This window comes from Orbicella franksi, chromosome 8 (genome assembly GCF_964199315.1).
Source record: "Orbicella franksi chromosome 8, jaOrbFran1.1, whole genome shotgun sequence".
Classification (NCBI taxonomy): Eukaryota; Metazoa; Cnidaria; class Anthozoa; order Scleractinia; family Merulinidae; genus Orbicella; species Orbicella franksi.
In genome coordinates, this window is record NC_138152.1 from 4315576 (window position 1) to 4327710 (window position 12135).

General features: G+C 38.0%; 1 protein-coding gene across 1 annotated transcript; it reads right to left on the reverse strand.

Moving 5' to 3' along the window:
* Window positions 1–2208: 2208 nt before the first annotated feature.
* On the reverse strand, window positions 2209–11079 carry LOC145494954 (translocating chain-associated membrane protein 1-like). Its single transcript, XM_081474526.1, has 11 exons — window positions 10919–11079; window positions 10736–10799; window positions 9683–9798; window positions 8970–9086; window positions 8414–8472; window positions 8140–8224; window positions 7763–7833; window positions 7523–7633; window positions 6923–6994; window positions 5705–5776; window positions 2209–5058 (listed from the first exon to the last, which is right to left on the reverse strand). The coding sequence occupies exons 1-11, from the start codon at window positions 11039–11041 to the stop codon at window positions 4797–4799; spliced, it is 1152 nt and encodes a 383-aa protein (XP_081330652.1). The 5' UTR covers window positions 11042–11079; the 3' UTR covers window positions 2209–4796.
* Window positions 11080–12135: the final 1056 nt, after the last annotated feature.

A 12135-nucleotide genomic window follows, 5' to 3' on the forward strand; every position in this document is an offset into this window, starting at 1 on the left:
CACCCTCCTTACTAATGCAGCTACTTATAGATCCATACCTAGTTTTTAGTAAGGGCCTGACTCTACAGGCATTTGAGTGAAAAAAAAAACACTTATACAGCTTGTCCCAGGAGAATCTTTCGAGAATCTTTTTACCTCTGATGTGATTGGATTAGCTACTTGCAAGTTCGGTTTCCAATAGAGTGCGTTCATTGTCACGCACTAAAAATAAAATCAAAAACCATTCAGGGGATAAAGTCAAGAAATTGCGATATTATAGACGATAAATAAAGAGAGAGTTCTCCAAGTTTAAGGTTTGAGCATTGTTTCGAAGTTGAGATATTCGTCGAAATGTTCCGCGTAAAATTATAGAGCCTAGTATGGAGCCGCCATGTTGGAGGACCTCGTTCGAAATTCAAAAAACGCTGGTTTCCAAACAAAGGACGATAACGAGCTGGAAAATTGTAAACATATATAAATATAGTACCTCTTATGCCTGATGAGAATAAAACCTTTAGTGGACCTTTAGTTTTGGACTTGAAAATTTGATGACGTCACGTGAACACACTCAATCTTAAAATACCCAGACCATTCTGGAGGATGGGATTACTGATTGGTGGTCAGTCCGACAGGGAGTATTATATGACCAGATTTAGAGAGAAAATTCCCTTTGAGATTCCGGGGTTTTCAGGGGCGTATGACGTTAAGCTGAGGGTGAGGTTTAAATTGACTTGTCAGTAGACAGTCCAATAGAGAACATCACACCGGTAACTGAAATATTCGCGGGAAAAATTAGCCCGAAAAAAAAAAACAAAAATCCACCAGCTTTTTTGGGTAGTAAATCTTGGGGTTTGACGTTGTTAGTGGAAAGGAATTTCCAAGAATGGTGTGGGTAGTTTTCTCGCCCCAATGCCTAAAGAACCAAGTTGTTCAGGCATTGCACTGATTGGAGGGGAAGAAAGGCTCCCTGCAAAACCTGCGAGGAAGTTTCTTAACCCTTAATTGAGTATGACGCGCGAAGCTGAAAAATCTACCGGGGAGGCTCCTGGTCCGGTCCGATAGGGTTTTGGTTTCTTTGGAGAACTCAGCTGTTGAGGATTCACCGCAGCGATCCGGAATGGGGCATGAAACAATTTGAGGTGAAAAACATTTCTCTTCAACAGTTGAACGGAATTCTATTGGGTCAATCTGATTCTGTGCGAAGTTTGAAACGTATCTCTACACTCTCAGCAGAAAAGTTTCCTTGCGGGGAAAACTCTTTGGGTGCCAAAGCACTACCAGTGGTAAGAAAATATCTCCTGGGAAGTCCTGGGTCCCTTTTTTTATTTTGCGTAAATTTTTATAGAAGAAAGGCGATGGCTTGAGGAGAGGTTTTGAGGGAAACAAATCCCAACTAAGCTCGTGCGGAACTCACTTAGAGGATATATCTTAATACGGACCATGTCAGCTTCCTACAAAACAATGTTAATGACATTTTAGTTTCACACCAACAAAAATCTCCATGAGTTTTGTCCGATAATACTGAAGACGGAAAGTTGTGATTTCCCTAATGTTGATATTAACAGAAAGAAAAAAAGGAAGAAAGTTTTCTCTTCTCCTTTAATTTCCATCACTGAAGAATTTTAATTCTACACGTCATCAAGTCTTTATCTTAAATATCACGTGAGATAGCGCACGGAAACTCGTGCTCATGTGCTGATGGAAACCGAATGGAATGGTGGACAGCAAAGCGTGGTCCACCAAAAGAAAACATTAATATTGACAGAAAGAAAAAGGCAGGAAGTTTTCTCTTCTTCTTTAAGAATTTTAATTATTATGTCATTATTGAGGAATCCCGATTTCTGGAACCTCTAAAGAAAGCGAGCGTTTTGGTTCGAGAGATCGGTATAAACAATTCCAAGGGAAATGACTTTTTGTTCGAGTTATTGAAATTGAGGGTTTAAGAAATCAGGCTTCCGCTGTAGAATGAAGACCCTGATCGTGTTAAGATCCTAACAGTAACCTCCTCGGCGAACATTCTGAAACCATCAGGATACTGACAAGTTTCCCTCACACCGTTATTAGAGTCGTCACGCAACGCAACCACAATAACGGCTACGAAGAAGACCGGGTATATGTTACATCAATTTTGCGTAACCTACCTCGGAAAACAACTTTAGAAGGTAGAAAAACCAAGGAATAGGTACATACAAAAACACACACCAGGATGATAATTTCAATTTCACGGTTAGGTTTTTAATGCGTTCCTTTTAGGGACATTTTCCTCTTACTATCCTTACACAGCCATCCGCTAGCATTACATTGCTACTGGGCGTGTTCAAACTGTGCTGATCTGCGGGACGCTCTTGTCCAAATCTACTCGCACTACTTGTTATGAATCAAAGAAGATTCCTTCACACAACTTAACTCAGCTTAAGACTTGAGCTTGTGATAAGCCCGCGAACAGGCTCCCGGCGAGCGCGAACGACCGCCCCGACCGCTTTGCTCTCCGAACTCTTCAGTTTCGCGCTCGTCGTTTCTCATTTTCCGTCCTCGCCGGGAGCCTGTTCGTAAGCTAGCTAGGGATAAACCATTATATTTTTAGGGAGGAGGGTTGGGGGCAAACATCTCCCAAAAATTACCGCGCAAGCAAAACCGAGAAGAAAGTCGTGAAAAGCAAACCATGAAGTGAACCACATGTAACAAATTGAAAAAACCTCTTACAAGATCTGAAGCTTGAGAAAAAAACCCTTGCGCCGAAAAATAGCCCAGCTCCACTAAAAAATATAATGGTCAATCCACAAATTCTTTTCTGATACCTGACGATAAATAGCTCAGAAACAGAAAATTCAACATTTTCTATGCTTCTTCTAAGTTTTTGAAACAAGAGTGGAATTTTGGGACAGCTTCTTCGCGTTCAACTAAACTCCTAGGGAGAAAATTTTCCCTATTTCCTTTAGAGAATACTGCAAGGGGAAAAAAAATAGGTACCCAAAGGGTACATGTGTGGGATACAAATCATTTGCATTAACGGACACGAGCCGATGGCAATAGTCAGTCAATAGTTAGTAATGTGGGATACTGCAGGTATCTTACACAAGAAAAAGGGAGATCACTCATTGTGATTACGAAAATGAAAAAAACACACAAATATTTGCTCACAAAATCATCGGGTCAAATGAAAAGTAAAAACATACAGTGGAATCCCGATTTTTCGAACCTCCAAGGGAAACGAAAATTGGTTCGAAAAATTAGACAGTTCGCGAAATCGGGGGTAAAATTACAGTATTTGACTGAGGAGGGAAAGCGACTTTTGGTTCGAGTTATCGGGAGGTTCGAAAAAATGAAGGTTCGAGAAATCGGGATTTCACTGTAACATATTGCTCTTCTTCCTTGGAATTCCTTATTGGTGTGTCTGTGATTCTGTTTGTATCGTTTAAGTCGTTTGTGCTTGTCATTTGAAAAAATAATGTTATGTTTTCTCTCTGAATTCTACTCTACTCAGTCCTACTAGCAGTAAAAATAGCACCCCGCCCCAACCCCAGCAGCAACGTGTAGTTCATTACCCTCCCATCCCTAGGACAACTGCCACCAATTCTGTTTAACTAAATGTAAGATTCAGGAAATGAATAAAGTAAAATGTTAGAAAGTTCAATATTTAGAATATGTGAGTAAAATGTTAAATAATTAATGTGAGATAAATGGCGGATGTAAAATACACATTTAAGGCTAATCAATCGTGATTATAACCCCAAATTAACTTAATAAGTTCTATCAAATTAATATCCATTAAATCAATGATCACAATATCCTGTGACAGAAAATATTATGCATCTCTCCTGTCCTCAAAACAGCTAAACTAGAATAAAAGATAAAGTTATTTAGGCAGTGTTTGTAAAGATAATTAGGGTGTAATTACATTTTCATGGGGTGACGGTCCGACAATACTTGTTCATTTGAAATGTAGGTCTTTAAACTGTCTTGGTCTTTGCCTTTGACCCATTTTGGCTCATTAAATATTTGAATTTACTAATTCCCTTAATTATTTTTTCAGCCCCTTCTGGAAAGCAGCCTTCAAATTCCCTGTTTTGACTTTCCATTTTCCATCTGAACTCTACAAGAAGTAGGCCGCAAGAACACCTAAACGTTTAAACGTTTTTGAGAATAGGAGAGGCTGCTCTTGATGTTGTGTGAGGGATCTATCACAACATTGATATTATTTTATTTCATAACCGAAAGAATAAAATCTTATCTACTCTGTATTATCAAACAGTGTGTGGACCTCTGCCTTATAACCAGCCTGTCGATATGATCAACTCGTTATCACTGCCACTTGTTTTTAGTTGGGTTTAAACGATTGGTCAGTCATATATTTGTGATCCTTAAACAAGACAAGAATTTTACGGCCAGGTAGTGATATTAACAAGGTTCCACTGTACACATAAATTAATGATTACCTAGAAATCCATGACATTCTTTTCAAAGGAATGGTCTACATGTATTTATGACAGTAAATAACCGCAGTATGTAAACGAGACAGTATACAACAACACAGTAACAACTTCTCAAGATTGTACAGACAATGAAACAACACTCAAACATTACAGGTTTTTATCACAATTATTTTCTGCATCTCTTAGCAAGGCAAGGATTTCACATCACTATTGTCACCAAGAGAAGCAGAAGTCTACAAAACCTTCACTTGCAATGCACAAATGAAGGCATTGTTTACCATTCACTCTTGACAAATATCTTCCTTAGATACCTCTCATAAGGAGAAACTTGAGTTGTCATTTCTAAGGTTTCCCTTATGTAACGCAGGCCACGAACATAATAATTTAAGATTTCTTCACTTTGGTGACAGCTTTTGGTGAGCCATTCCTCTTCTCGTATTCCTCAGCTTCAGCTTCCTCACTCTCTTCAGCGACAGCTTCGTCCTTTTTCTTCTTGTCACTTTCTTTCTTGTTCTTCTTCTTGGTTTCTTTCTTTTTGGAGGGTGTGGCAGCAATAGCTCGTTCACGCCACACTCGGATCTGATAACAAATGAAGTTCCATGCCAACCAGGCTTGCATGAGTATCACTCCAGCCATGGCAGTGAGTCTGATGGTAAAATTAGTTGTGATAATACTTATTAGTAGAATTCTACTTGTATACTAATGCAAAGGCTGAAATCTGATTGGCTGATCAATTGCACACTATCAGTCATTAGTGTGTAGCAGCTTGGTGTGGTCAACAAAACTGCAATGTTTCCTCATTTCTCTGAAGTTTTAAAAGAACATTTAGAAACAAATGGATAATAAAATTCCTGAGAAGACCAAAAGGAGGGCATTTACAGTTTCTTGAATAACAAAAGCTCAAAAGAATGTCAAGCTCATAATCTAATTGTTAATTAGAAATAGAATACATGTTCTGAGCTGTTTCTCTTGAGTTACAGTAATTTTGTGAAAGTTTGAGAGAACTCAAAAGAGCTGTGGAAACACTGACCTGTCAGCTCATGTTCCCACAGCATTTCTCATTCTCCTAAACTTCCACTTGCGCTACTAACTTGATAGAAACATGGAACAAGTTTTCTATTTCTTAAATGTTACGCACAAAATTATTTTACCATCCACTGTAGCTGTAGTAGTGGCACAAATTGAGATGTACAAGTCAATTGGAAAACTAAATTTTTCAACTGTACACTCAAAACAGAATTAAAATTAAAAAAATATATTCAGTATTAAAAGGAGTAGGTCAATCTTCTAACCGTATTAGTGGATTGTTGAAGTTCCCCGAGTCCACATTAAGACCAGCATTGTCCAAACGTGGCAGGCCGTACCTGATTTATAAGACATCAGAGAAGTAATGTTAGAGCTTCGTACTTTATATGGAAACCATGGTGTCCTAGATCACAGGTTTTGGATATTAGCCTAGCAATGTTTTGTGATACTTGTCTCCAAGATGTTCCAAGTTATATTTTCTAGTTTCCATCACCAAGGTGGTGTTACACAGAGCAAAATATTTCATTCAACTTGTGACACAATCATAAATTAAAACAAACTCCAAGAAGAGTTGCTGCCCAAAACACTAATATTTTAAAGTGCCTATGAAGTAAAAAGTAATTGCTGCTGATTTGAAAGGCTTTTCAAAGTAAAGAAGAATGGCGTTTTCCTCTTTGGAATATCTTTTCTCGTTTTAGAGATATTCACGTTTTTGTATTATAAGTGATGACGTCATAGGTGGTTCCACTAAAACAGTTCAACACTCAATCAAGAATATCTCTAGAAATATTAAAGCAGTGTTCTTGAAACTTGGCACCAGAAATGTACATCACAAAAGAAACAAAATGACACCCGTTGTGCCATCGCCATGACAACAGTTATGCCGCTGGTCCTGTTTTAATTAAAACTAACATTACCAGATTTTATCTTAAACAAGGATCATCCACTCCCAACAATCTAATGGGGAGAGTTAAGGCAATATGGAAATCATGCGTGTTCCGAGCGAGACCCTCTGTCCCTTTTCGAAGGGTTGCAAATTGGCATATTTGGTTTTTCACAGAAAGAGACTGGAGCCAAAAGTGTTGCCATGGCAACAACACAGAAGGTGTCATTCTCTTTCTTTTGTAATGCACATTTGTGGTGTCAAGTTTGAAGAACACTGCTCCAATATTTCTAGAGATATTCTTGATTCAGTGTTTTACTGTTCAAATGGAACCACCTATGACGTCATCACTTTCCTCGTTTGCATAATACAAAAACGTAAATATCTCTAGAACGAAAAAAGATATTCCAAAAAGGGAAACACCATTCTTCTTTACTTTGAAAAGCCTCAAATAAACAGCAATTATTTTTTTACTTCATAGGCACTTTAATTGCTGAAGAAAGTAACTGCGTTAAGTCATGTTATCTCGTCTTTCATCTAAATAGTTGGTGGTGTAAAGTACGTCTTAAACTAAAAAAGTTTTCAGACAGAAATTTCATACCAGAAGGTCATGACAGTCAGAGCAATAATAGCAAAACGGGCAATAGCAAATAGAACAGTCCACACCCAGAACCTAAAACACAAAAGAAATGTTAATCAGTGAAAAGCAAAAGAATTCCAAAACTATCACAATGTTGTTGTATGACATGTCAACATAATATGTTGACAAAAGGGTTTCCAAAGGGTTTTGAAAGGATTTCAAACCCTTGAAACTGGGTCTCCAAAGGGTTTCAGAATGACCTCAAACCCCCTAAAAACGCTTTTGTGGATAAGATGTGTTTCGTATGGAGGGTCACATATATTCAGCTAACAACAGCCTACATCATCAAAATCTAGCAGTAATGTTTGTAACATATATTTGGACAGACCAGTCTTTAAGTTGTCAATTGAAAATGAAACGCAGTTGGACCACAAACTAATGGATGGCTCATTCAAAACTGAAAACATTTGGATAAGGGAGGTCTCTAGTTTTGAATGATACAAGGAGTTGCCCATTTTAAGCTTTTATCCACCAAAAATAACTTCTAAAAACAGAGAAGGACAATTGCTGAATGAAAGCAGAAATTTATTGTTAGTATAACTAGACAGTGTTTTCACTTACAAGCTGTTGGCCACATCGTCTTTGCCGCTGATGTGTAACATTCTCATTCCATGGTGAATACTCTCCACTGCACAGTGAACCACCAAGCAACACAATGAAACATGAGTAAAACTAACAAGAGAAGAAAAAATTGCTCAGTCAAATTCTGACCAGTGAGCCTAACAGGTAATTTTTTGCCTCCACCAGATGCTTAACAGGAGAGTCCTTTTTTATGTATGATAAACTGGAAAACTAACTTACTTCAGCATGTAGGCAGCCCAGATGAAAAACAGATATTCAATGTATAACTGAACCTTTGGAAAAATCTCTTCCTGTCAAAAGAAAAAAAAAGAGAGCAAATTAAGATACAAATAACCTGTAAAACATTTTTCTCTTGCGAAGCTGATCGTAAATGTCATGGCCTGATCTATCACAAGTTATGTGGTTCCAAAAAATATCCAAACCTCCAACAAGGATAGTTATTTGGTTTGTACCCCCTCCCCCTGGAATTTACAGATTAACTTCCTACTTTCCTTTTAAAAATTTGGCTGTTGAAACCATCCACCCCCTCGGAATTTCAAATGGCACTCTTAGAGTGGGTAGGGATATTTTCTAGGCTTCACATAATTAACTCTTACCCGTTTAGCTCTTGTGAAGTACAGTTCTGGAAAGCAGTGAACCCAAAAGGAAATTTGAAGAATGAAGTAGAACTTGAGCGTGAATCTGACAGAAAAAAAAAAGCAATGCATCAAAAGTGTGCGGTGGAAAAACGATCATGTAAATTAACAAAACACTCAACTCTAGTGATTCCTGCATGATACACACCTCAAATGTACTATCATATGGGAGTTTACATTGTAATTCACTGCTAATTAACGGACAGACCATTAACTGAATTAAAAATGAACTTACGACATTTCATTATGTGGATAACCTTCCCAAAGCTTTGAAATATTTGGAATAAATCCTTCCTATAATTAAAAGCAAATGGTATTAATAAAAATTAAGTTTCAGTTGTCACTTAGCTTGAAAGCAATTTAAAAAAATCAATTTAAATTGATTGAAATGACAAAAACAAGAAAACCTAAAGCATATAAGTTTGGCATTTAACATACATTTGAATGTACCATTTAGAACTACATATTGGCATGTTTAGAGTCAAGCTCTATTAGGCCAGGATCTATCCAGGAGGATAGCTACAGGGCTCATTTAAGAGACAAGAAAGATACCAGAAGTTTCGGTTACATTTTGAGCAAGAGGGCAACTGGTTTTCACAGGCAGACAAAACTTTTTAAACTGAATTTCTTTATAAGAAAATCTTTCCTCTAGATGGTCAAACCAGGCAAGCAAAACCATCCTCACAGCTGGTCAATTTGCCTTGGGCCCAACCCTTAATGAAACCCTGACAAAGATACCATATTTTCAAATCATAAATAACTCTTGCTCAAATCTTTGCTGCATATTTTACCTTGACTATAATGTCTGCTCCCCAAGCAGCAAAGAAAAAATAGAATGGCAGTAATATTCCAGAATCATTGAACTTTGTATTTTTGGTCTTTGACAAACGCAGCTTACGGGAGACTTTCTGCAAACAAAGAATAACAACAGATAGCTGAGACGTATTATTGAAATTTCCTTTTGCAGTTGCAAACAACAAATAGTCAAAGAACAAAATTGATTTTATTTTGTTATATGTTTGGAGATCATTACCAAGTCAAAATTGGCTAGTAAGGAAGAGATAAATTAATAGTAGTCCTTTCTGAGCTTTTATTTGATCACAATCAACAGATCACAAGCACTGAACCACAGTTTAAGACATTCTTTAAGAAACAGTGAAGAAAGCCTACAAAAAGTTATTTATAAACCTACAACATGGTGTGATCAATTTACTGAATGACATGTCAAGTCAATCATGTCATGTCAATTTTATTCAACTCACATACAGCTCAACCCCTATTAAATGGCCACCCTTGGGGAAATGGATAGTGGCCACTTAAACAAGGTAAAAACAATAGAAAAATCCCTCATTGGGACTTTGATCACTGGCTGCCTTGTAGGGGTGGCCATTTAATAGGTGGCCACTTAACAAGAGTTCAACTGTATACCTGTGTACTCCGTCTGTTGCTACATTTATTAGCCACAACTTTATTATAACCAAAGACAATTGACACTTTAACTTACATCCCAGATGTACTCCTGAATGATGGCATGCACCACAATCCATGCCATAGAATAAAAGAAAATGGTGCAAAAATCCTTCGGTCCATTTGTGTAGGTTGTTAGAAGATCTTCCGATCCTAGATAAAAAAGAAAAAACATATTCAATATTTTTAAAATAATCAGTTGACGGCAATTTTGAAACCTGCACTAAACAGCACTGGTCAGAGAGAATCAATGAAAGTTTAATGAATTCTATTGTTTTAGGACCAAATTGAAGTATTCAGTAACTTTTCAAGCTTGATCTTTTACAGATGAGAGAGTAAGGGTGCTCTTTGCATACTGCAGGGTTTGATGTGATACTCTTTACCAGTCTTGTAAATTTATTTAAACATGCTGGGTTAAACGCTTTTTTTTTTTTTTTTGATTTACAGGAAGAATCATCAGAGATTACAAAGTCATCATCAACTAAACCAAAATTTTGGCAATCAAGACTACAAACAGTGAAATGGAAAACATAAAAACCTTACGCAGTTGTAAGGGGCATTTGAACAGCAAGCAAGATTCCATTTTATTGTTGGAACAGGTGTAAGTAACCCATGCAATATCCGTTTTAAAATTAAAGCCTCATGATCTACAAAGTTAACTTACCACGCTTCAAGTCAAAAACACAGCCAGATTTATAAGAAAATATAACTGAAGAATTTCGTCTTAATTAAAAAAGTTTCCAAGCAAGTGCAGCAGTAAAAGTTTATAATTTCTTTTTAATCGGTCATGAAAGGCATAACCGAGTTATATCGTTCCATTGTCTACAACAAAATGACCAATCAAAAGTTCCCACGACAAATTTAACAGAGGATTGAACCTTAAAAAATTCGGCAACTCATTCATAAAGATTTTGAAGAAATCGAGATTTAGTTGGCCGAAAATATTTACAGTTAAAGGATTGTTACACTAGCTGGCTTGATTCCTCTCCGAGAGAAATACATCGTGTTTCACGTGTATCAACTGCCTCGGTTGGTAGCATTTAGAACCGATTGAAATAAAACGCATCGGAACTTCTTTCTCCCCACCTACCGTTTAAGGTTCTGGTAAGATTATGTTGAGGTGCGATAAAAACAGACGCTACTTTAGACGTTGCCTGGAAATCAGCAATAAAAGAAAAAGAATTAGGATTTTTATCACAAGAAGTAATGAACAATGCAATATTATAAGCTTACGACTACAAAATGGTTGACGAGAAAACCACGATATTCTTACCTGGAACATCAGACCGACCATAAAAATCATACACACACAAGAAACTATATCTCCATGATTTGTAATCATAAATTCGTGGCTAAGTATCGGGGCATTTTTGCCCGTTTTTCGCCTGCTTGGCATTTTCCCGGCGTGAAAAGTAGAACACCAGAGAAGAAAAGGAAGAGATATAGTGGTGTCCAGGCTTTGGCCGCCATTAAGCTAGTGCCCAATCTACGACTCGGACAATCCATTTTGGCGAATGCGTTGCAGTCGGACGTGTCGCAAAATCCCCGGTATATCTGCGACGCAGGCTAAGGCGGCCCCGAAGAGCCGTCAAGCGAAGCACCATACTCATATAGGAAAGATAACGAAACCCATGAATTGATTTTCTTATGGTTATCATGGCTAGCGGTAGCACGATGTGAAGCGAGAGGCTGATAATCAATAGCAATTCTGAGTGAACGTCAGTGAGCTTTCACGATCCTTTCGGAAAACTCAAAAGACCGAGCTTCCTTCCCATCCACAAATGAAACACTGAGGGATTCGCGAAAAAGAATGCCATTTTCATCACCTAGCCTTTCAGCCTGCCTCAGAAAACTCTTGGAAAGGTAACCGTCAAGAAGACGCCATTGATGCTGACATAACTGGTGTCTTTCAGCCGAGTTTCACTAACTGCACAGTAATTCGTTTATCGCACCCATCTTTTGTGCTCGTTTTGTAAGTCTACATACGAGCCAAGTGGCTCATCAGGCAGGAGCTTATCCCAGTTTCGGTAGCATGAAGTGACTAGGAGTATTTCTACTCCCCTCTGGATGGGATGCTAGTCCATCTCAGGGTTACCCCCAGGATTAAATTCGCCGGTACCCACTTAGACATCTAGGTGGAGAGAGGCAATGTGAGAATAAAATGTCTTGCCCAAGAAGACGACACAATGTCCCCGGCCAGGGCTCGACCCGGACCACTCGATCCGGAGGTGAGCACATTAACCATGAGGCCACCGCGCCTCCACATGTTTCAGTAGTTGCTGTATAACGTTCATTTTGATTTTACACACCTAGTCCTCGCTAGTGTTTTCTTTCGAAAAGCAAAACAAAAAACGTTTCCATGTGATTACCCAATTCACGCAAACTAAGATATTTCAACTTAATTTGGATAAGACGAGTTTTCTCTATTTGTACTGTAGAAACGTTTACAATAATTATGGGCCGCCGTCACCGCCAGAAATACAAACGTTG